General features: G+C 46.8%; 1 protein-coding gene across 18 annotated transcripts in view; it reads right to left on the reverse strand.

Annotated features, from left to right (window-relative positions):
- POSTN (periostin) overlaps window positions 1–23953 on the reverse strand; it is a 161137-nt gene that overhangs the window by 81075 nt on the left and 56109 nt on the right. For all 18 annotated transcript variants that reach the window (XM_085621745.1, XM_085621755.1, XM_085621752.1 and 15 more), the window contains exon 7: window positions 15546–15687. In XM_085621745.1, the coding sequence (XP_085477871.1) occupies window positions 15546–15687 (142 nt within the window). The remainder of the gene's footprint in view (window positions 1–15545; window positions 15688–23953) is intronic.

A 23953-nucleotide genomic window follows, 5' to 3' on the forward strand; every position in this document is an offset into this window, starting at 1 on the left:
ATTAGGATGTAGGGCGGATTGCCACCGCCCACATGGCGGTGGCGATCCGCCCTACATCATACCCCGCCCGCCACCCATTTCTCCCCGTCATATTAGTATGGCGGGGGGACCCGGACGGACGGAAAGGGGCTGGATATGGTGACGGTGTCTGCTAGACACCTCCATCCATATTAGCATGGGCAGCGGTGCAGGGCTTTCCATGGCGGAGACCCCGCTATGGAAAGCCATGCGGATTTCGCTTACGGGGGCCTGTTGCGGGCCCTCAGGATATTGGGGGTGGGGGTGGACATGGGGGGTACCCATGGTACCTCCCTACATTGTCATGGACAAGGTGGCAGGCACTGCGCGGTGCCTGTCACCTTGTGCATGACAATGCACAATGTGCATCCCCAGCATTGTGGCGGGCGGTGCTGTGACCACCGCCTGCCACAATGCTGGGAATGGAGGATGCCACCGCCACGGTGGCATCCTAATTGCCGGTGCGGGACCGCCGCACCACTGGCGGCCGGTCCCTGATGCGCTAGTCCTCCTAGTATTATCAAACAATCAAACTGATTTATAGAGCTGCAATTAAAATATATCAGCAATTGGTCCGCTCTGCCCGAGCCACCTCTTTTGCCAAAAAAATTGATGCCACCACTAACTCTTCACAAGAAATCTTTTCTCTAGTTACATTTTTCTACTGCCATAAACCAACATTCTATTGCAACCCTGAAACTAAGCTCTGATCTTGCAACATTTTTTCATGAAAAATGTGCCACCGTTTATTCTAATTTCATTGGGCAACCTCTTGTTGGTTTGCTTGATTGTTTTGAACTCACATCTTATTCAACCTCCATTTCCTATTTGGTTGAGTTTTCTCCCATCACATTTTAGAAATTGCAGCTATCACTTACCTTTATTAAGTCTGGTTCTATTTCTGACACATGTATGCCTCATATCTTTTTGTTAAGTGCTAAATGTTTCTGCCTTCCCTAGCAGACCTTTTCAATCTTTCCCTATGCTCAGCTACAGTCCCCCCAACATGGAAACACACCATAGTGTAACCTCTTCTAAAAATGCCCACCATGGAACCTCACTTCCCAGGCAATTGTAGCTCTATATCACTCCTAGTTTTCCCTACCAAGAACTTTGGAAAACTTTGTGAACATCCAGTTATCACAGAATCAGTTTCCAATCTGGCTTACTACCACAGCACAGTACAGAGGCCCATCTGTTGGCTGTCTTTGTGTCATCTTAGACCAAAGAGTCACAACCACCTTCATATTATTAGCTCTCTTAGCGGCTGTTGATACTGTTTAAAATTCTATGCTGGTCAACTGTTTCCTCAGCATTGCCATCTGTAGATCAGCTCTTATTCCTTAGCGGTCTTCTTTAAGCTCCACTCTTCAATATCTACATTGCTTCTTCAGCTGCACTTGTATGTTCTTTTGGCTATGAAATCTTTTTTTACGTTCATGACATACAGCTTATAGTTCCAGCCTTTAACAACCAAACCCCCACTTAATAAATTCAGTGACAGTTGTCAAATGAATTAAATTTAATGGCGGGAAATCCAAAATTCTTCTGCTTGGCAACTAACCTTCTTTTTCATAACCAAGCTGGTGGTTCTTTAATCTCAGCCAACCTTCTCTGCCTTCACTGACTGTAAGAAATCTCGGGGTCTTGTTTGATCACAATCTGTCCTTTATGTGCCAAGTTTCTATGGTAGCCACCACCTGTTTTGACCTATTCAGAACTCTCAGAAAGATTCTTTCTGTCCTTCCCGTAATGTCGCGGGAGACTGCAGTCCATGCTTTAATTACTTCGGTCCTAGACTACTGCAAATCTCTCTAACTTGCCCTTTTGCTATATCTTCTACACCACCTCCGGTTAACTCAAAACATGGCTGCTAAACTTTTAGTTAACATTACACTTCATGCGCCTCTACCATCTCTCTTGCCATCTGCATTCTACAAGTTCCCAGTTTAAAGTGTTTGCCCTTGCACTAAGCAAGGCAAGGTGGATGTTCATTTTGCTACCTGTCCTCCAAGAACTGATCAACCTGCCTTTGAACATCAGCATCAGTGCTTCTGAATCTGTTTTCATTAAGAATCTTTAAACTGGGCAAGTCAGTCTTTAACTTAAAATCGGGACCTTGGATGCCTCAATGTGGATAGCAGTGCACTTTAGAACACTTCATTCGTTAATTCATTTGTTCTTTCATTTATGCCTACCACTCTCTCCGACTGGCTGAAACAAAGAGGTAGATTTCGTGATATCTGCTTAATATGCCCTATTCTGCTATTTTCCTAGCGCTGGCACACATTCAGGCTGCTTAGCACCTCGCACACAGCTTTGCACCATTGTGCCGTACAGTATAGAACACATGGAAAGCCAGAAATGTTAGGAGAAATAAAAGCATTTTTCCACATTAAAACCAATCAAAAAAAGGCATTATTTTTTGTGCAAAACCCTTTCTACCATTGTTAGGAGAACTTTGTTTTGAAACCAATGGATGATTGCAAGGGAACGCATATGTACGACCCATGAAATGCCTCCTGACAAAAAGTATTGCAAAGCAGCGCAAAGTGCTGCGTTGTATTACTTTGGGAAAAGCACTACGCTACGCTCGCGTAGTTTGCGAAGTTTGCGCTCCTTCGCACTACGCGAATTGCACTTAGCACAGTGCAAACACGCGTAGCGTAGCGTAGCATAGTGCAGCGGTCATTTTTTGCCTACTCATGGTCCTCAACGTCAAGTTGGCGACCGCGAGCAAGCAAAATGACATCCCGGCGAGACTTTTTCCTCGTTCGGGATCTGCAACATCAAGTTGCCGATCGCGAGCGTGGAAAATAAACCTCCTGGCGAGATTCTCAACGCGGGGAGGTCAGGTTGCTCATTGTGAGTGGTCCCGTATGCTAGCGACCGCTCGCGATGAGAAACTACCAGTCCGCGTTGAGAAAGCTGCCGCTCGAGTAAAAATCTACTCGAGCGGCAGAAAACTACAGCTCGCACTGTGTAAGATGCCATTTTCAATGATTGCACCGTGCCGGATGCTTATCCGCACTGTGCAATCATTGAAAACGACATCTTGCACAGTGCGAACAGGGTACTACGCAGTTGGCAAAGTGCTAAGCGTAGCTCGTGTAGTGTGAAGTGCACTTTGCGTAGCTACGCGTAGCGCTACTTCGCGAACTACGCCCAGGGTTAATAATGCACAAATTGGGCTGGAAGGAAAATTTCACTAACCTACAAAGCATCCGCGCATGGCATGCAGTCTGTAGATTCACAAGCTTTGCATACTTCTTCTTTGAAGAAGTTTTTTGAGTCACGAGTTAATGTGACTCCTACAGTCGGGCATCGGCCCCACAGTTAAATTGTTTTCCCTGCACAGTGAATGAGGATAAACATGGAGCATAAAAATAAAAAAAGATGGCATGCAGTTAGAGAAATTAATAGAAAATATTCTGCAATAGCTGAAGGCTTCCAGGGCACCTGGTTGATCTACAGCACTGCATGCCACAAACAGATGTTTAAAAGGGCAACATTTTCTGTTTGTGGCATTTGATACAGATGCATGTGATATACCTAAAGCAGCCCTCCCATAAGCGGTGGCTAGCCAGGTGATGTTACAGAAGATTGAAAAACTGTACGTAATATGGCCTGGCCAACTTTTGCTTATTAATACTCATGTAGGTCTTGGCAGTCTGAGTGTAAAGGAGGAAAGTAAACCAGAAGGGTGAGCAGATACAGAAAGAGAGCACTTAGCTGTTAGGACGTGAACCCTCACTCAAACAAGGGTGACATGCTTTATCTTTGGATTCCCTCCTCACACTGGAACTGCAAGGAATCCAGTGGGGGCTATGACTCCCCAATAGCCAAAGGGGAGGAGCGGAGGTGTTTGGATTTAAGATAAGCAATAATGATGTACTAGAGTGAGGGGCAGAGTGCAAAAATATTGTGAAGTGTAAATAAAAGTATCTCATGGTAGGAGAAAATTGTCTTTTATTCTGGTGCCCCCATTGGAAGGAGTTAAAACTTATGAGTGGACGGGGGTAATATGACCACTCTATCTTATATGTTAAAATGTTTCTGCCAAAAAAGTCTCAATAAAGTTCAAATGCATTTGTCAGGTCAGGTCAAGAGCTATAATGAAGTTGCCTTGCTGCAGCAGAAGGATTTAGTCCTAAAGCATGAAGGAGCTACGATAGGATATATTTTTTGAGGGGCATGAGGTCGAAGATGGGCCTGAGGGATTCTTTTTATGAGAATGAGAAGGTACAGAGAGTACATCCTTATTCTGTGTTGCTGTAGGGGCAGAGGCTCTACGGCCCCTTTGAGTAGGAGTGTCTATACTTCCTCTTGTAAGAGGAGTTTAATGTTCTGGAGAGAGTGTTTGCAGGGGGTTTTGCATGGGGGATGTTTGGTGGTTGAGCTGTGAGTTACAAGCAGTAACCCAGTTTTTCAACGGAAAGGACTCATTGATCTGAGGTGATCCTTTGCCACTGTGGGAGACACTTTAGCCATATTCCCCCAACCGGTGTTGTCATAGCTGCCAAGGTTTCAGATTGCTATGTGTGGCATTTTCATATTTTCAGTGTAATTATGAGTGACATTACCACAAATATGAGTGAAACTTTTTCACAAGCAAAATCAAGGAATGAAGATGAGGGAAACACAAATATCAGAAATAACACTCATCTGAGCATTGAGAAACTCAAAGTTAGCTGCTGGAAAGAACCAAAAATGAAGGGCAATAACGTAGTGCCCTTCACAACAAGGCCACCCTAACAGGATGTGGGAGGCCCCAACAAACTCTTCCCCCAAAGCAAGAGGTCCACGGCCTATTTGGTGCAACGCTACGTTTCCAGCACCAGCTTAGCCAGCAGCCCAGATGAGTTGCCTTAATGAGCCAACATACTTGAAAGTTGACTTACAGCCGCGGCGGCAGAGAGCCCTGGTCTAGGCATTCATTCACAGGACGAGGCTGAGAGACAGGCACGCAGACACAATGCGGCAGCTGAGTGAGCCAGAACGTTGTATGATTGAAAGTACCTTGCAGTAAGTCACACTAAAACATAACACAAATTTTACCTGCACTGTGATGAAAACAAAGTTACTTATATTAAGAGGCGAATAGCAGACGGGAAATGCGGTTTTAGGCCGGGCCGCCCACCTCCTCATAGTGAGTCCTCCAGACCACAACGAGCTCATGGACAACCTCGACCCCGCTGCATTCAGGGCTCAGCTGCAGTACTGTAGCATGTGCCTGAGCTCCAGTCGGTTTGAGGGGATTCAATTACCATGTGGCTGTGAGTGCCAATTGCCCAGTCAAGCTTCCACTGTTCCAAACCTTTCGCTTCAGGCTCCTGCACAGCGGAAATAGCAATTGGGCACAGCCTCTCCTGACACAGATCACTGTCAGAAAATAAAGGCCGCTCCCAGGAATACTTGATACATTGTAGCCAAGATCCACTTCAGCCATCCCCTGAAGCCTGCCGGGAGCCGCGTGCTCGTCACATCACTACTCCAGCCACTAGTTTTACAGTCAGCATAGCAGCGCTATAGCTTGACAGCCGAGGCAACAGCTATGCCTACAATGCGTGACTGTGCATTTCAGTGCGGTGATGTGGATCACCACACTGAAATGCATTAGTCTAACGCCTGATGCATGGTACTTGGCAGGACTGTGTTGTGTGGTCAAGGGGAAGGGAGAGAGAGAGACGCTCCCTTAGTTGTATCCCCTCTGCCCTTTCAGAGCTGTCACCCTAATAGGCACTCCTGGAGTATCCCCGAGAGCATTGCTAATGTTGCTGCTACATCTAATTGGAGGTGGAAGCATCAGGAAAAGAGTGGATTTTAACATTCCCCTGAGACTAGGGAGGTATTGGATGGAATGCTGGGCTTTTCAATGAGGAAACTCCCCTCCTCAAGCATTATGTATAAGTCAACCTTGTGAAAGGTGGCCATCCTGTGAATAACTTCATAATAAGAGGTGGTGTCTTAGGGAGGGGACGGCTTTTAATGTTTCTTTTGTTTGAACGAAGTGAAGGCTCCAAGGCGAGTTGTTCTTCAAAGGTGAGCTTTCTATTTTTGGAAACAGTGTCTTGGACTTTTGGCTACAGTTTTGCTGACATTCTGTCCTTTCTGTGGGTGAATGATCAGTCAATTCTGCTGAACATCTAACTCTTCCTTGAGGCAGTGCAGAATAGGCGTATCACACTCCTCAGAGTCTGCACAGGAATGAGCTTTTGATCGTTGAGTCGATGTTGAGGGAGTCTTCTGCTTCAATGAAGGTCTCTGCCCTGAGTGATGTTTCTGCTAGGAGGAGGTCTTCAGCGTCGAGTGACCTGTAGGCATTCAGGGAGCTGCTGGCACCGAAGAAGCCATGATCTTGTGCTGCTGTTTCAGCAGTGGCACTGAAGTTAGAGTCATGGCTGAAAGGCAGGGGCGGACCGGAAGGCTATTGTGGTGGTTGTGGGCTCAATGTCTTACCCCTAAGGGAGCGATGTTCATCCTGTGAATGAGGTCGATGGGTAGCAGGTTGGGAAACCACACCTATTCTCAATGTGTTCTGTGGATGGGCTGTCTGGGGCTGGTTGTTGATCTCGGAGCCCAATGCTGAACTCACCTGCGGGCTGCAGTGAAATGGCTGGTTATGTGAAGGGCTGGCTTCCAGCTCCTCTTCTACATCTTTGCTGAATATGTCTAGAGTGTCGTCATCTGTCAATGAGCTATTGTGAGTTGAGCCAGTCACTGATTGCATCGGTACCTGAGGCTCTTTTTGGACCAGAAGACAAAACAGGCGGAACAGGAGGTCTCGTTGGCCAGCGATAGACAAAGATTGCAGACCTGGTGGTGATCTGTGCCCAGGTACTTTGAATGACACTCTTTTCCATTACGGTGTCTACATTCTCAAGGACAGAGTCTGATGAAAAGGCCCCAGAAGGGGTGAGGATTCCCCGGTCGTAGAAATGATAGAACCACGTCAGAGAAAACCTGAATGCAAAAAAAGCTGTTCTAGGAGTGGAAGAACTGAAAGCCTCTAAAGATGATCACCACATGAAATCGACCCAGAGCTTCAATGATGCATGTCTGAACCCGATGGCAGAAGAAATCAATCGAACAATGAACCCCATGCCCAAGTGTATTACCAACTGTAGGAGGAGCCACTATAGCGCATGTCTCAAAAGACTTTTTTGAAGAAAAGCAACTTGCACACATCCGAGCACAACACTAGACATCAGGAGTATGCAGAGCATGTGTACACAGAGCTGCACATGACATTAACAGTTAAGTAGGAATCTGCTGCTAACCGTCTGTCTCAGCTATGAAGACCTGGTGGACAAGCTGACATTTGCTATTATGATCATTTTGATCTCTCTCTGGTGACATGTTGATTTAAAATCTGAGCAAAGTGAGGACCAACTAAAGTAGAAGGCAAATTGAGCGATGGAGAGGAGACAAAAAGTTTTTGCTTCTCTGTATATGTAAGCATGTTTGCTTTACTGTGTGTATGAGCCTACGGGCTATTTGAATGAATGGATGTGTGTGTTGGTATGCATGTGCAAAGGGGGTTGATCCCTGGATCCTAGATGGCAAAGACACTGCCGATCACAAGAAGCTCTGTAGAAAGGGGTTGAGTTGGCCATTAGAATCCATTGGCTTTTAATGCCATTAATGAGTTCTCCTGAGCACCAACCAATTTCATGACAATTCCCTCAAAGTTTAACATATAGTCATCTTCATCAGAAAAAAATCATGTCTGTGACAGACCATTTTGCTCTGGGTCTGTGAAGGGCCGCTGTAGCACAATGCACTTTAGATTCTCGTGGATGTTTTATTGCACTGAATGTGCATTTAGACCCAAATTGTATAAGCATTTTGAAGCGGTGGTATTCTACCATTTAAAAGCCAAATGCTGTATGATATGATTTACATTGGTATATCATTAATCTAAATTGCAGATTTTAGAAGGTATGGGAATTGGACCAAAGGGAAAAAATAAGATTCCCATAATGTTCTTGTAACTGGATAATTCTTAAGCAAAGGTCTTATTCTCCACTACTTATCATCTGGACCTACTCTGTACCAGTTATTAAACAAAATACTTTGCATTAGGCATCTAGGATAGTACATATTACACCATTGGTGGTCTCCATATACCTTTATCTTTAGATACACCAGATGTGACATCTAAACGTGGTAGCGATAGTCTGAGTAAGGGACAAAACGCGGAGCACAATAATCTGCATTAGGCACCACACCCTCATCATAATGATTTTGATAGCCCATCTAAAACTGCAGGCAACAATCTAAGATATGTCCTGAGACCCTCACATTTTATGCGAGATGTTGTCTCTAAAAGTCAGTGCAATACTCCAGGTAGGTTTCCACAATTGGACACAATATTCCAGATGAGACATTCAGAATTGCACAGATAGCTGATCAAGTGCTCCAAAACTAGTACTCCAAAACCAGACCCCAGATTTGCCCACTAGAAAATGAGACAGGATTCCAAAGGAGGACTCTGGAGCTGGACAAGATATAACAGATGAGGGCACCAGAACTGTATGCAACAGTTTAGATTGGTTATAATACTCAACAAAATGTTTTCAGAAATTGAAGTACGACAAAAGATAAGGCCTTCAGGATTTGACTGGACTGAAGAGCTCAAGACTTGGCATAAAAAATGAATGCAAAACTAAAGATGAGGCATTCAGAATGGTATCCAGTAGCCCACATGACACATGAAAATAGGTTGGATGTGACCTGCAGAACCACACATTATTATAAATACAGTCTCCAGATTTGAACACAGTGTAATCAAGATAGCCTCCAAAAGATGAAAGAGGAACTCAGATGTGCTCTCCAGAAATTTACATATTACACCAGATTCGCCTTTCAGAACTAGACAAATAATACAGGTGGGGCCCATGATACTTTAGGCAATACAACAGAAGTGACCTACAAAGCTGAACCAAATACACTTGACAACTCCTCTAGACCTGGGACAAGATGCAGGAGGAGAGTACTAACTGGACACAATATAACAGAACTGACCTACTTGAATGAATGCATATTTTTTATGTGGTCTCCAGATCTGAACACAATGCACCATTGCTAGCCTCCACAACTGGACATAATATACCCATTGGTGACTGCAGAATCCAACAAAAACACTTCTTGTATGATATCTAGAACTGGACACATCATGCCAGATGGAGTCTTGACTAAATACTATAGGTTGGATACAAATTTCAATTGCAGTCTTGAGAAGTGGCCATAAAGCAGTAGATCTCCCTTTGAAAGACTGCAGGTGAACATTAAAACTCAACATGAGCATTCAAAGGTATCATTAGGCACTTGAAAACAATACTCCAGTTGTGGGCAACAGAATATATCAACGTACACCAGCGAGGACCTCCACCACTAAATATGATACCCCTGTAAATGAGTCCTCCAGGAAAGGGCACAAATATCAGATATTGCCTCTTGAGTCAAACACAATATGCCAGATTTGATCCTCGGAAACAAACACAACACACCAGAGGAGACCCCAGAACCCAACAGATTACGTCACAGATGGTCTTTAGAACTAGACACAATATTCCATATGTAGCCACCCCCAGCAAGCACAATGATAAATTGACCTCAATCATAAAGGTATTTGTATACGTAAGTTGAACATTTCTAAAACATGAACTTACACCAGTAGATGTGTTTCGTTCATGGTGTGAACAAATGTTCCTGGTTGTAGCTATCCAGGACAGGGTACCTTTTGAAGGAGGCAAATAAAACATGTCGTTTTTCTGTATTCCTATATGTTTTAGCAGTCACATAACTCACCTGGAGATTTACTCTTGTGAAGAACCGGAGGTAATCTGTTTTATATGATGGCGTGCTGAGAAATTGATTGTCAAGGTATTTAAAAAGGGCATGTCTATTTGGAAAAAAAACATTTTCCTTGTGGAGAAAAAAATAGCAATGCAATTGCACTTGGGTGGTATGCTTAAGTAAGGATAACATCCCACATACTACATGAATGCATGTGAGAATACTTTCATATGTGACTACTATGAAATTTACAAAAGTATGGCAAAAACTGAGACTAACATAGCTTCCCATAAGCATGCCTGAAACCCTTTGTAAATCACAAAAAAGTTGAAAAAAAAACTTAAGGAATTATGGGGGATATTCTCAAGAACATGTGATAACCATCGCAAAAGTAACTTAACGCAACTTTCAACATCGCAGTCCATCGCGGGAAATTTACGCCGTGTTAACCAAGTATTCACAACACGGCGGTACCATGCGATAGTCACCAGATAACACGTCAAATGGCCGTGTTAAAATCAACGCCACGCTGAAAAAATGCGAAACACGAACGCCAAAAAAGCTGCGATGAGGCCAATTACGATACAAATAGCAGTGAAAACCAGTGGCAGACCTGCAAATCCCATGCGTCTGGTGGGGAAATGCACCATAATACAAAAACAACACACCAGAAACAATACAAAGTGCGTAGCAATATGGATGCACCCTGACCGAGCGCAGAGGCCAACGCGAACCCCACAAGTCCCACAGACCACCAGCAAGGAACAACGGGGTCGGAGAAGGCCAAGGAGAAGAGGGAGAGGAAGAGGAAGATGGGGTGCAGTCCGCAGGAAAACAAGATCAGCGTCACGGAGGTGACAGAACACTACCAGCAACTGACCCACAATCAGACTACCTTGAATGCAGCCGAAGTGTCGAGAAGGCCAATGTAGGAGGCCAAGAGGCGCTGGCATGACGTGAAAACCTAAACCAGGCACAAAGCGGGGAGTGGAGTTGGCCTAACGTCTAGGGCGGTCGACCTCAAGTCTGGGGAACTGGGTTTGAGTCTACACAATAACGCTGAACATCTTGTGATTCTGGGCAAATCACTTAATCTCTCCGTGCCTAACAAAAATGAATGTGTCCTCATGTAATGCAACTGGTGCTATGTAAAACGCTCTGATACCCGATTCGGGTCAAGTTCGGGCTATATAAAACTCTGTAAAAATTTTTAAAAAAAGAAGCCGCTGCCAACAGGAAGGCAGCAATGGCGACAGGAGGTGAGAGTCCTGCGCCACAGGAGGAGCTAGAGGAAATGGAGGCCAGTCATCAATGTGGAGACGGTGCAAGGAGTTGGGAGTACGGACACAGCTCGAGAGGACCTGACACAACAACAACAGGGTGAGTAACAACCAGGGACTGGGGCTACGGGGGGAGATGGGCACAATGGCACTCATGCACAACGATGTGTAGAACACTGCACACCCACAGTAACCCAGGGTCATGTCCCCCATCCCTGTGGCACACTACAGCACACACACATAGCAATCACAGCACATCCCATGACAATGTGGCACAAAGTGCAACACCGACACTGCAGAACAGGGGAGACAACTGGGTCTGCCCATGCGCAGAAACAGGCCAATCACATTTGACAGAGCAGGGAACTGTGAGATGCATATGTACGGGTACAACCTCATATCCGTCATGTAGTCCAAATGTCCACTGTCCCCCCTCAAATTGCCAGCACCACCCAAACAGTCACAATGTACATTGTCACACAGTCTGCATGTCAACAAGAACAATGCGCTAACATAAAAGTCAACACAATGTCAACATGCATCTCCCATTCACATTACGCAGATGGACAAAAAACACCTCCAGCAGGTCAGACCAGACAACCCATCAGTGATGCTGGAGACGACCACCACACCTTCGACACCAACACCCTACAACAGCTCATGGACATCTCAGGCAACCCAAACCTAGGAGCAGGACAGCCAGGCTACATAGAGGAGACCCCAGCCCCTGCACAGACCACACAGCAGGAAGCACCCGCCACCACGGCTGGCTCACAACACTTCACAGAGGCACACATCGCATTCCAATGCTAGGTGTCAGAATGCCCAAAGGAGGTGGCCGAACAGGTGCGGGTGGGGTCAGAGCTCATGGAAGCCGAACTACATCACATACGGGGTGTCGAAGTCCCATCAGGACCCCCTACACCCCACAAAGGAGACCCACACTGCAACAGAGACACATGCATTTGCACATTTCCTGTACTGAACTGAGCCCAGAGGCCCGTAAATATCATCCACACACCCACGCTGGTCCTCCGTACGATGGCCCAGTACACCCCTCTTACGTATCGAGTGCTTGACGACAAAGCTACATCTCCAAGCTACAACCCGCTGTCTGCGATGACATGGTTTGCGTCCGCTGTACACAGCACAATGTAATGTTGTAGGGCCCGGGACCCTCATGCACACATCAGGACCACACGGACACACGCAGATAGTTTTTGCAACTGGCTACGGAGACGTGTACCCGGCCTCTTTATTGGCAGGTTCACATGTACAGTGACGCCTGTGCTGGATGTGTGTGGGGTGAGTGCAAGCCAGCCCTCAGGGAGTTGTTGGTGCTGGCAACAAATACAACAGTGAACACAATGAATATGGAAACAGACAACACCAGCATTACAGGGACAACTGCGGAGCATCATGGAGGTAGCCGGAGCAAGTCCAGAGGTCACAAAATGGGCAAACAGAAATGTCCGTGAGTTGCAGTGCGCTGAGGTTGGGGCACTAGAGCTGAGCGCGCTCATGTGAAGAAAATGTCAAGGATTGTGTCCGTTTTGGACATTCCTGATGCAGCTGCAGTGGGAGGGTGTCAGACCTGCATCATCTTCCTCATCGTCGTCCCAGGTCTCCCACACTGCCTGAGGTGACATTGCTGCGTGAGCTCTCCACAGCACATAACCAAAACAGTAATGGACAATGATTCATGGTGCACTGAGTTAGTGGCACCTGGAGTGCTGAGCAGGGGATTAGGCAGAAGATGGCATCCATGACAGGTGCGAGCAACTCCGTTGGTCTGCCAGTACTACCATTTCGACACTGGCAGTTGGCGGTTGGAGTTGGTCCAGGCGGTGGTGGCATGTGCCTCCTGTGGTGATGCGACATCCGGGCCGGTCAGGACTCGATTTGATGTGTGAGCCCTGGTGGGCCGTAGTTTAGGCTGGAGGCAGCGGACAGCACAGGGCCACAGACACATGGCGTTGATGACCCCAAGGCCATCGCCTCAGAGGCCATCCAATATCTCAGAAGAAGGGGTCCCGGACCTGACCAGCACAGAGTTAGTGGCCCCGGATGCACAGCGGCCAGCACAGGCACCCGCCACGGGACGGTGACTTGCGGTGCACTGAGGTAGGGCCACTCGGACTGAGTGGGTCCTCATCGATGTCTCAAGAGAATGTGGCAGAGGGCTGCGGGGGACAGTTGAGGGTGTCCTCAAGGGTATGATGCAGAGGGCAGAAGCGGTCCGGAAGCAGCAACTGGAGGAGTGGAATGCTGCAGCCTTGTTTTCACCACCATTTAGGTATCAGCTACATGACGATGATGATGATGACAACCACCAGTTCATAGACCTAGCAACCACCAAAGTTCAACCAGAAAGTGTCCATGGCTGTCGGGGAACAGACTTAGTGGCACTGGGGCTGGGAGGGGATGCAGTCTGCGATGATGCCGGTACAATGGTATGCACTCCGCCATTGCTAAATCAAGACTCAGTCCCAAATGTGTGACCTACTCGACCGCAGTGTAGGCCGGAGGCAGCGGGCAGCAGTGGCCCACAGCCACGTGTCATTGGCTCGCGATGCACAGAGTCAGTGGCACCAGGGCAGTTGTTGGTAGTGTCCCATCACCTCCGTAAAGGTGAGCCTTTTCTCCACCGGACTGAAGTGCGTTTTCCTCATACTCCTCTCCTTGCGTACTGTGACATGAACACTGCCATGAGGAAATCAAGACTAAGTCCCAAAAGTGCGACCTGGTTGGCTGCAGTGTCGGCTGGAGGCAGTGGTCAGCGCGTGCCAACCGCTGTCCAGCCATCTCCTCCTGGCTCTCTCACACACGACGCTGGAATGGCATTTGTATTAGATTTGTGGCTGACAGGTAGTGGCACCAGAGCTGGGCGGGTGTGCAGCTGGCGAGGAGGCAGTGTCCTGCCTGTGACGGACTTCATTGGATTGGTGTGAGGCCTACAGGACCGCTGTGCAGGCTGAAGGCCGGAGTCAGCAAGGGCCCACAGACACATTTGGTGGGAGTCCTATGCACAGACTTGGTGGCACCACATCAGAGGGAGTATAGCGACATGAACTCAGCCTTAAATCATGTACTCTGCCATGGTGTAATCAAGACTCAGTTCCAAATGTGTGTCCTACTTGTCCACTGTGTATGCCGGTGGAGTATGTCGACGAGATAGGAGTTCCGCGGGCCTGTGTTGCGGAGACCATGATGGTCCGAGGAGTCTGCCATGGTCGGGGCCTCGGGCATGGAGCTTGCACCAGCACGTGGTGGGCCCTCTTCGACACACGCCGGTGTCGGCAGGTGGGCATTGAGGCCTGGGTGTGCAGGGGCGGGCAGGACTGGTTCGGGGACCAGCGTCCCGGGGTGCAGCAGGCGCACAGGATCGCTGGCAACACCGCTCATGGCATCGGCCTCGTGGCGGGGTGAGAGGCGCTGCCCTGGCAGAGACGTTGGGCATTCCGGAAGAGGACCACGCCCAGAGTTACGTGATGTTTATTCACACCCCTACGCTGGCCGGGCATACGTCATGGGGGTGGTGGGTGTTCGGGCCCTCTTGGGTGTCCGGCCCGCATGTTCAGTGGCTCCATGGCATCTGTTGTTCTTCAGGTGTGGCTCTGGGCTGGGCTCCCTTTTGTGGTGCAGGCTGCCGTCCGACTTTACACCAGGTCAGAGCAGGAGGTAGTTTCCTGCTGCTAACGCCCCTTATCGTATGTTTTGTGTTTTTATCTCTGATCTGGCTGGTTGTTGAGAATGTTGAGGTGTGGTGTTGTCGTGGCTTTTGGAACGCCTACTCTGCATCTCATTAGCGATAGTTGCCGGGATCATCTGTGCCGATGTGTTTAGCGGCTGCTATCGCAGATAAACTAGTGCTAACGGCTGTTGTCACCAGCTTGTGAATGGGGCGATAAATTTATCGCGACTTTGGCTGCGATAAAGTGCCGTTAACTCGGCGATAGCTCCTTGAGAATATGCCCCTAAGTCTTTAGTTTTATAACCGGTCTCCTAAAAAGAACTTGCCAAATGGCATGTGCACGCTAAACTGGGAAACCGTCATGCTGTTCTGCTGATTAAAGTTTTCCCTCTGCAACCTATCAACATTCTTGCTCTCTCCATTGCATCATGTACACACATTGATGGCAAATCTTCTGGGAACGACAAACATCTCAAGAACACGGACTTGTCTATAACGTCTGTAAAAACACCCACTAAATTGAGGATAAAAGATGCACAATACTGGTACGGCAGATTTCTCTCTTCATCTATTTCTGCGCCAGCATTCAAGGTTGTGCTACAGATGATAAGGCGATTTGATTATTAAAGAACACAGCTTGTGTTCGAATGTGATACGATACATTTCATTTCATTTAAAAAAGATGTACTTTTGACTTGTCAAATTCTTCTGTGAAAGCTCCGAATGTACAGCTTGACAATTGATCAGGTTACCTTCAGCAGACTTCTTGTCTCCAACAATCCTTTCAAGAACACCTCGTGGAAGTTTTTCAAAGGCATCATCAGTAGGTGCAAAAAGTGTGAAGTGGCCAGGTTTTCCCAGAGTATCTAACACGTCAGAAGCAATGGCAGCCGCCTAGAAAAGATTTACAAAGTATAAAGATAAAATGTCTTTTACAAATAGATACCAAGCTGATTACAGTCCTGTTCCCATTCCCCAACACCCACTATGCTATATGGAATGTGGCCTTTAGGCAAATATGAGAACATGTTCGCAATGACACATGCAGTTCAAATGAAACAGTGGTGCACACAATCAGCAATAATTACTTTAAAAAAAGAGTCGAAAGCAGAAACATGGCAAACTGTTGGTAATTACATATGTTAGAAGTATCAGAACTGTTAATTGTGCAGTGATTTACATGACATATTTTTGTCAATTTTGTTCTTAATTCCTGTTATTCCGTTTAGTTATTTATCTGTGTTTGCAACAATATGTTAGTTTGCCATTTTCGAGCCTTAACCTAAAAGCACTACTAACAAACTGACATTACACTAAAACACACGGTCTTCATTACATAAAAAAGACCACTGTTGGCAGATTACTGATCTGAACAATGTAAACGCTTCTCTGAAATGTTATGTATAACCTTGATGTGCTTCAGTTAAATGTCGTTTTGGGAATTTATTTTCCAGCACAAAACTTGTTTTGCCATGGAAAGTACACTAAAAGAAGCGCAAAGCCCTGCTTTGTGTTACTTAGCACCAGGGGGGCATTACATGGGTGGTAGGTACATTGGCGTTCCAATGCAACAACCCATTCTCCGAAAGTTAACACCTTCTCAAAGGAGGCGCTAGAAGGAGAAATGTTTTTATTTCTCCTTTCTTTTCTGTCTTGTCTTGTGTGCTTCACTGTGCAGCACACATGGGCAAAGCATTAAAACTTGTCTAGGCATGGTATTTTGTACAGGAAGTGTAGCCTTCCAGTACAAAACTTATGCTAGATTCACACACACACCTGGCGCTAAGGTGTGTGTGTGGTGCTTGGCAGCTGAAATCAGCGCTGGCACTGGGTAGAGCGGAGGAGGGGAGGAGAGAGACATATTTCTGAAGATATGGCACTCTCCTTGTCCGTTCCTGTCACACAATACAGCGCAGCCTCTTTGGGTGCTGCGTTGTGTGTATTTTTTTTTAATCCGACCCATAGTTTCATAAAACATACAATTCGATTTCAGGAACAGGTTAATGGGCACCTGCAGGACAAAATATTCCTGGGTCATTCCATAAGTCATAAGTGACTTCACTTCACCAAAGCTTAAAACGGCAAACGATGGTTATGAAGTTCACCAATTAATAGCGAATCAAATTGCTGATATCACTTGCGGTGATTAATTCAATCAGCTAACTGTGATCTTTGTTTGTGTATCTGGGATTGGTGGCTTTAATGGAAATATTGATGCTGATAATGCATTCAGTGCTGTTTGTGTAAAATCAAAAAGTTGTTTGATAAATAAACTCCTCTGCGCATTTCCAAAAATAAAAATGTTTCTTACCCTGTAAGCATCTGTATGTGGCATGTAGTGCTATAGATTCACATCATGTGCATACTCCTGCTATTTAGTGATGGGCTTGGATGTGTGCAACTTGTTTTTGTTCAAAGACGACTTTATGAGTCACAGGGTGTGGTGACTCCACCTATTGTAGACAATGCGCATGGGCATCAGCTCCATAGTGCGATGGTTTTTCTTACTCCCGGAGGGCAAAGATGTTGATGGAGCATATAGATACAGAACACATGACAATGCAAAATAAAGAATTAGAGGTAAGAGTATTTGCATCTCTCCTGAGGCGGCCGGGGAGGAGGGTGGGCACATGTGAATCTACAGCACTACATGCAACAAACAGATACTTACAGGGTAAGCAGCATTTTAGTTCATGGCCTGTGTAGCTGTAGAGACAGGTCTAGGCATGGTCTAACTGTTGAATGTTAAGAGGAAATAGACAATGTTTTGTACTGATGGTGTGAGGGTTTTGGAAGACCGTAGTGCACAAAACTCTTACATTAGGCCTTGTAGCAGGTCTGAATGCTTTCGCGAATAATGGACATACATAAATACATACATTCATACATACTTCTGATAGTTTGAGATAACCAAACTCTATAACGTCAGGAGCCAAATCGCAAGATTGAGCTGCTGAGGATTGGGGTGACAGAGTGCCCAGGGATTTTGTGTGAGAAGGTCTGGCTTCTTAGGAAGCTTCTTGTGAGGAACTGTGCAGTGTGGAATGCCAAGGCTGGTGTGCCCAGGGTGGGGCTACTAGGATAGCTTGTGAACTGCAAACAGTAGGAGTGGGAGAGGTGGAAAAGTGTAGGCAAATATCCCTGAGCAGTTCATCCATAGTGCATTGCCCATCAACCACGAGGTAATCTGGCAACGAATTTCGTGCATTTTGCGTTTTCGGCAGTGGCAAACAAATCAATGTGCAGGAACCCCCACCACTGGAAGTAAATAAGTGGGGGTGGAGTTCACACTTGTGGGCTTGTTGATATGTCCTGCTGAGCAGGTCGGCCCAGTCATTGTCCAGACCCTTAATGTACTATATGACCAACTGCACTTTGTAAGGAATCACCCACTTCCAGATTGACCTCGGATATAGCAGACAGCTGGGGTGAGTGCATGCCCCCTTGCTTTTCTAGGTGAAACATAGCTGTGGTGTTGTCCTTGCTGACTAAAATGACCTTGTGAATGAGTGGAAGAAATGCTCAAAGAGTAAATTGAAAAGCCAGCCGTTCTAACTGGTTGATGTGGAGGCCCTGCTGTGTGGGTGTCCACAAGCCTTGGATTGTGTGATCTTGGAGAATGTTGCACCTGGCCCTCTCTGCAGTTTGCCATTTCCCCTCCACTTTTTGCTGGAATTCCTTTTTGTTGGCCATAGGACTATGTGCACTTTACCACTGCTAAACCAGTGCTGAATTGCTTGTGCTCTCTCTCTAAAACGTGGTTGAATTTACTTATACCCAATTGGAATGTTTAATTCACTTATAAGTCCCTTGTAGAGTGGTATACCCTATACCCGGGGCCTGTAAATTAAATGCTGCCAGTGGATCTGCAGAACTTATTGTGCCACCCACTTAAGTATTCCTCCAAAGCATGGCCCAGGCCTGCCATTGCTGCCTGAATGCAGTGTCACACTGCAATGTCGACTTGGCATTTAAACTTCCTTGCTGAGCCTTAAACTCTCCTTTTAACATAAGTATTTGTAAAGCACATGTTCAACCAAGGGTATCTTGGAGCTGAACAACAGATGTTTAGTGTTAGCGAACTCAATGGTACTCATTTTATCGACCTCTGAAGGATGAAAGGCTGAGTGGACCCCCCAGGATTTGAACCTGTGACCATGAGGTCGAACAAAGGCCCCTACAGTGGACGCATTACTCCATTAAGTGGCCAGACCCGGCCTACATATAACTTACCCCTAAGGTAGGCACTAGGTAGCCCATAGGGCGGGGTGATGTATAATTGAAAGTTTGGATATTTACTTTTAAGTTTTACATGTCCTGGTAGCAGTAGCGGCTCGTGGAGGGAGTGCTGCGGGGCGGCGAGGAGGGTCGGGGAGGAGCAGGGTGGGGGGTAGTAAACTACGGCATACGGCCGAACAGAGGTAGGTAAACAAATAAAACAAATTTCATTGTGCGCGCTGCATTGTCAAATTCGATGCAGCGCGCGCAACAAAATTCGTTTTATTTATTTATTTGTTTACTTACCTCCGTTGAGCCTTTTTCCGTAGTTTACTACTCCTCACCCTGCTCCTGCCCCGTCCTGCCACACCGCCCCGCAGCACTCCCTCCAAGAGCCGCTACAGCCTGGTAGTGAAAAATACCCAAATTTGTTTTACACTACTGTGAGGCTCACTTCTCCCATAGGATAACATTGGGGGTTCCTTATTACATTAATAATCTGTAATTCCTATAGGAAACTGTGCTTTTGTTGCAGTAATCCCCCCACTTTTTGCCTGGTATTTGATGCAACTTTGACTGAAGTGCACTAGGTTCCTGCTAACCATGTCACCGGTCCCCAGTGGCGTAACACAGGCCCCCGCAGCCCCCGCGGTGCGGTGAGGCCCCCATAGCAAAGTACTCTGGGTCGGAGCGCTCCTGATCGTGTCTGGAGGGGGTCCCTCCACATGTCTTGCAGGGGGCGCCCCCTCAAGATTCATTACGCAAGTGCCAGTGCCAGTGCTATTTCTCCAAAGCAGGAGAACTGGTCACTTGATCCCCAAGTGACCAGGCCTTTTACACCTCTGTAAGCCCTTAGTAAGTGATACTTCTGGTACCTAGGGCCTAAATAGGGTCTCTAAGAACTGCAGCATATTGTGTGCCCCTCTAAGGGACCCAGCACCAAACACATACAGACTGTCCCTGCAGGCAGCATGACAAGGGGCTCTAAAACGTGAACACACGACATGGCACTCTCCTAATGCTGCATATAATATTTGAAATTCATCACTAGAGCAGGCCTTATAGCCCCAAGGCAGGGTGCATTATATTACATGTGAGGGCATATAGGCATGAGCAGACCAGTTCAATTACTGACAGTACAAGAAAACAGGGAAGCCATCTTAAGGTATGTCCTGGGCACTGGGCAAAAGAAGTTTCCCAGTATCCTAATAGCTTCACTGAACCCTAGGGTACTTGGTATCAAAAACCTCATATTAATACAACCATACTGATTCCAGTGATGGATGTATTAATACATGCACCCAAAGGGTATGTAAGAGGTAGCCCCTGACCCCTACTAGACTCCTAGTCTGCTGGCTGACTCGTCTAGTCCAGCCTGCCACCACAGATGAGTTTCTGGCACCCTAGGAGGTGAGGGTAGCCCTCTCAGAGGTCAGTAACAATGCCTGCTCAATGGAGAGGTGTTATCACCTCCTCCACAGGAAGGCTGGTAAATCAGCAACTCAAGGTAGGAGGATTTAAAGGCCTCTGACACCTTTAATATGTGACTTGAGACTTCCCCAGACAGGGGAGATGTCAACCCCTGCCAAGGCCATCTGGCACCAGAACAGGTAGGATAATTAGCTATGCAGGAGGCATCTTACACTGCCAGACAGGACACACCTCTAGGGTGGCCTGCCTGAAGTAACCACAAATTTAGAAATTCCACCATCTTTTTTGGGGTGGAATGAGGAACTCAGGGCCAGGGTGATTCCAACTTCCAAAAGGAGGTGGTCTTCTAGAGGGTGTAGTGACCCCAGGGGTAAGTAGCTCATTGGCTACTACTCCTCATTCCCCTTAATGCCCCTAAATTGAGTATTCAAGGAACTCCCTGATACCAGGACCTGAGGTTTCGATGGACACAAAAGGAGTGGACAAATAAGATTGGGGACCTGGGATCCGAGGAGCATGACTTGGCGCCAACCCTGCCAGCCTCCCTGCTGCACCCAACACTTGTGCAGCAACTGACTCGTTCTGACACTGTGCAAATTCCAATAAACCCAGAGGGCTTCCAGTGCTTAAGTAATTGCCAAAGAAACAATCTTGGGGCAGAGGAGCTACTCCCCTGCAGCCGCAGACACCAAAGAAGCAAAGTTTGGTACACCGACCTGTCACTCACCTGGACTACCAATGCAGCAGCCACCCAGGAAGAGGTAGATGTGCTCCCACAGGTCAGGTCTGTCCTCCCTCCATGTGTGGGGATGCCAGAACCAACCAGAGCTGCACCACTGTAATACCTGGGGTACTGGACCCCTTGCAGCAACCAAGGCTTGTTGTGCCCAGACCGGACACCAATGCCAAGGAAAACTGCCCTGCATGTTGAGGGAGTTTAGGGACCATGAGACCTACATCAAGAGTGGCCCTGCTGTCCTGTTTGCCCCTTTTCTGCAGAACAAAGACAAACAAGTGAATCAGCGACCGACACCTCAAAGTACCTATGTACCCGTGCTCCACAGCCAGAATTCAGGGGAGGTGACAGTGCCAATGGGGACCCCAGACCCACAGGAGGTAAGCCCACTGTTGGTTTTGCCCAGACTGGACTTCCAGTCACCACCTGAAGTCTCTTCCTGTAGGCCCCCTCCAACCCTGAGTGACTCCAGCACCGAATCCAGCGCCAAAAGATACCACTGCACCGATGCCCCACAGCCCGAGGAGAAGTAGACCAATGGTGTCCCTGCATGCCCAAGCATTTCAAGGTCGGACCCCCATATTGGTCCCCCAGTACCAGTTTGCAGCCTCTTTCTGACTGGACCGTTTCCCATTTAAGTGAATAGGACACACGATGCTGTAACACACCTCTGCCCCAGAGCCTCCCGAGGTGACCTGTTGGTGTGGCCTTGGACATTGCCCCATACTCACCTCACTTCCCAGAGAATAATCCCGTAAGTCGCTACTAGGTGCCCAAATGCAGTACATGTTTTCCTCCATAGGATAACATTACCGCACCCAAAAATTACACTGTCTCAACTTATGAAAACTGCAAAAATTCATACCCGAAAAGAACTCACCTGATTCTGATGATCTTGGTATCTAAATTTATATCAAATTATGTGTTATTTGTATATATTGGTGTTGGATTTCTTTATTGAGTGTTTGTCTCACTGTCTATGTGTGTGCAATAAATGCTTAGCTCTACCCTCTGAAATACCTAACTGCTCGCCCACACTACCACAAAAGAGAGCTTTTGGGGTGTTATTTGTGCCTCTGTAATTCCTTTGGGGTTTGCCTGGACTCTTTACACAGTGTACCCCTTTTTGGTCCACTATATATAGAGCCAGCTTCCTACAATTCCTAATTGGGAGAAGGTTGGTATATCATGTTTTGTACCTAGGAAATTGTAATGATAAACCCTCTTTAATGGTAAAGTCGGATTTTTCATTACAATTTTGAAAATGCCACTATTAGAAAGCTGGCATTTTCCTGTCCTTGGCCCTTTTCTGCCTGCAGCCTGGCTTGGGCCACATGACTGGGTGTAGCTGACAGTAAGGCTTTGTGAATTCCTCCCAGATAGTCACGCAATAGATTCCCTGTAGGTGAATCGCCGGTCGAATTGACTTCATGGCTTCTCCCACTGCATTCTTCTCTGTGGCAAAAAATAAATTTCAGTGGTCCTTTGCCAAAGGGGTATCCTTCCTGGTGGAACTATCTACGCCTACAGCTTTCTGCTTCATCCCGCTGGAGTGTTTTGACTTCCATTGTGGCGACTAAGTCTGAATGTAGAAATCTTCACTGCAATTTTGACCCAAGGCCATCTAACGACATTGCCCCCTCCTCAGAAACCTCTTGCAGCCTTGCCCTGCTAAACTTTACCTTTTCAGACATTTTTTTCTGAATTTTTTAATACGTCCAAAGGTAAGCGCTGACCAGGCCCAATCCACTTTTGTATCAGAACCGCGCTCCATCGTGGTTGGCCTTCACTTTTGACTTTGAACCAGTATTGCACGACTAGATGTCCGCGGTTGGCACTTTGATCTTTTGGTTACTATTTTGAACCCTTAAAAATTCATTACTCCAGTTACACTGATTGCATTCTTGTTGTTTTATTAAAATGTACTACAAATTGGTTTGGGACTTTTCTTGTGGTGTGTTTTTACTTTATTATTGTTTGTGTGCTGTACACATAGCCTCTAAGTTATGCCTGGCTGTTTATTGTGCCTAGCTACCCAGGGTTAAGCATAGGTTAATGTAGTGATTTTTTGTGTTTCGCCCTGCAAGTGATTATGGCTGTTGCTTGACATTGACTCACACCTCAGTCAACCAAAAACTAAATTTCTCACAGAGATGCAGTCCTCATACAGTGAGTGAGGCGTCCGTGGTGATGGCCTCTTGCATGACTGGGTCTAGAAAGGGCCATCCATGTAACAGGTTGTTGCCATTCCACCACTACAGAAAGCAATGCGCATGGCTTCAAATCAACACTAGATCCTCCCATAGACCCTCCTCCTGAGACCACTGTGCTGCTAGGCACTGTTGTAAGGGGTACATGTGTAACCTTGCATGTGGCACTATTGCAGTGCAGGACGCCATCATGCATAGCAAGCGCACTGCTGTTCTTAATGTTACCTGATGATCTGGCTGAAAAAGAGACAGCAGATTTTGAAAAGCGTTGACACTGGCCAGGCTTGGTTAAGCCATCCCCATCATTGAACCTAGGGTAGCCCAAACGAAGGGTTGTACATGGAGGGCCTGAAGGTGAGATTTGCTATATTTAACGTGAAGCCTAGCTTGTGAAGAAGGTCTATGGTTCTTTCCATTTGCACCAGACATTGCTGTTGTATGGCACTCTTGATCAGTCAGTCATTGATGTAAGGGAATATGTGGATACCACCCCACCTACGGTAAGTGGCTACCACAGCTAGACATTTAGTGAAGACTCTGGGGTGGTTATGACTACAAAAGCCAG

Source organism: Triturus cristatus, chromosome 8 (genome assembly GCF_964204655.1).
Source record: "Triturus cristatus chromosome 8, aTriCri1.1, whole genome shotgun sequence".
NCBI classification, from domain to species: domain Eukaryota; kingdom Metazoa; phylum Chordata; class Amphibia; order Caudata; family Salamandridae; genus Triturus; species Triturus cristatus.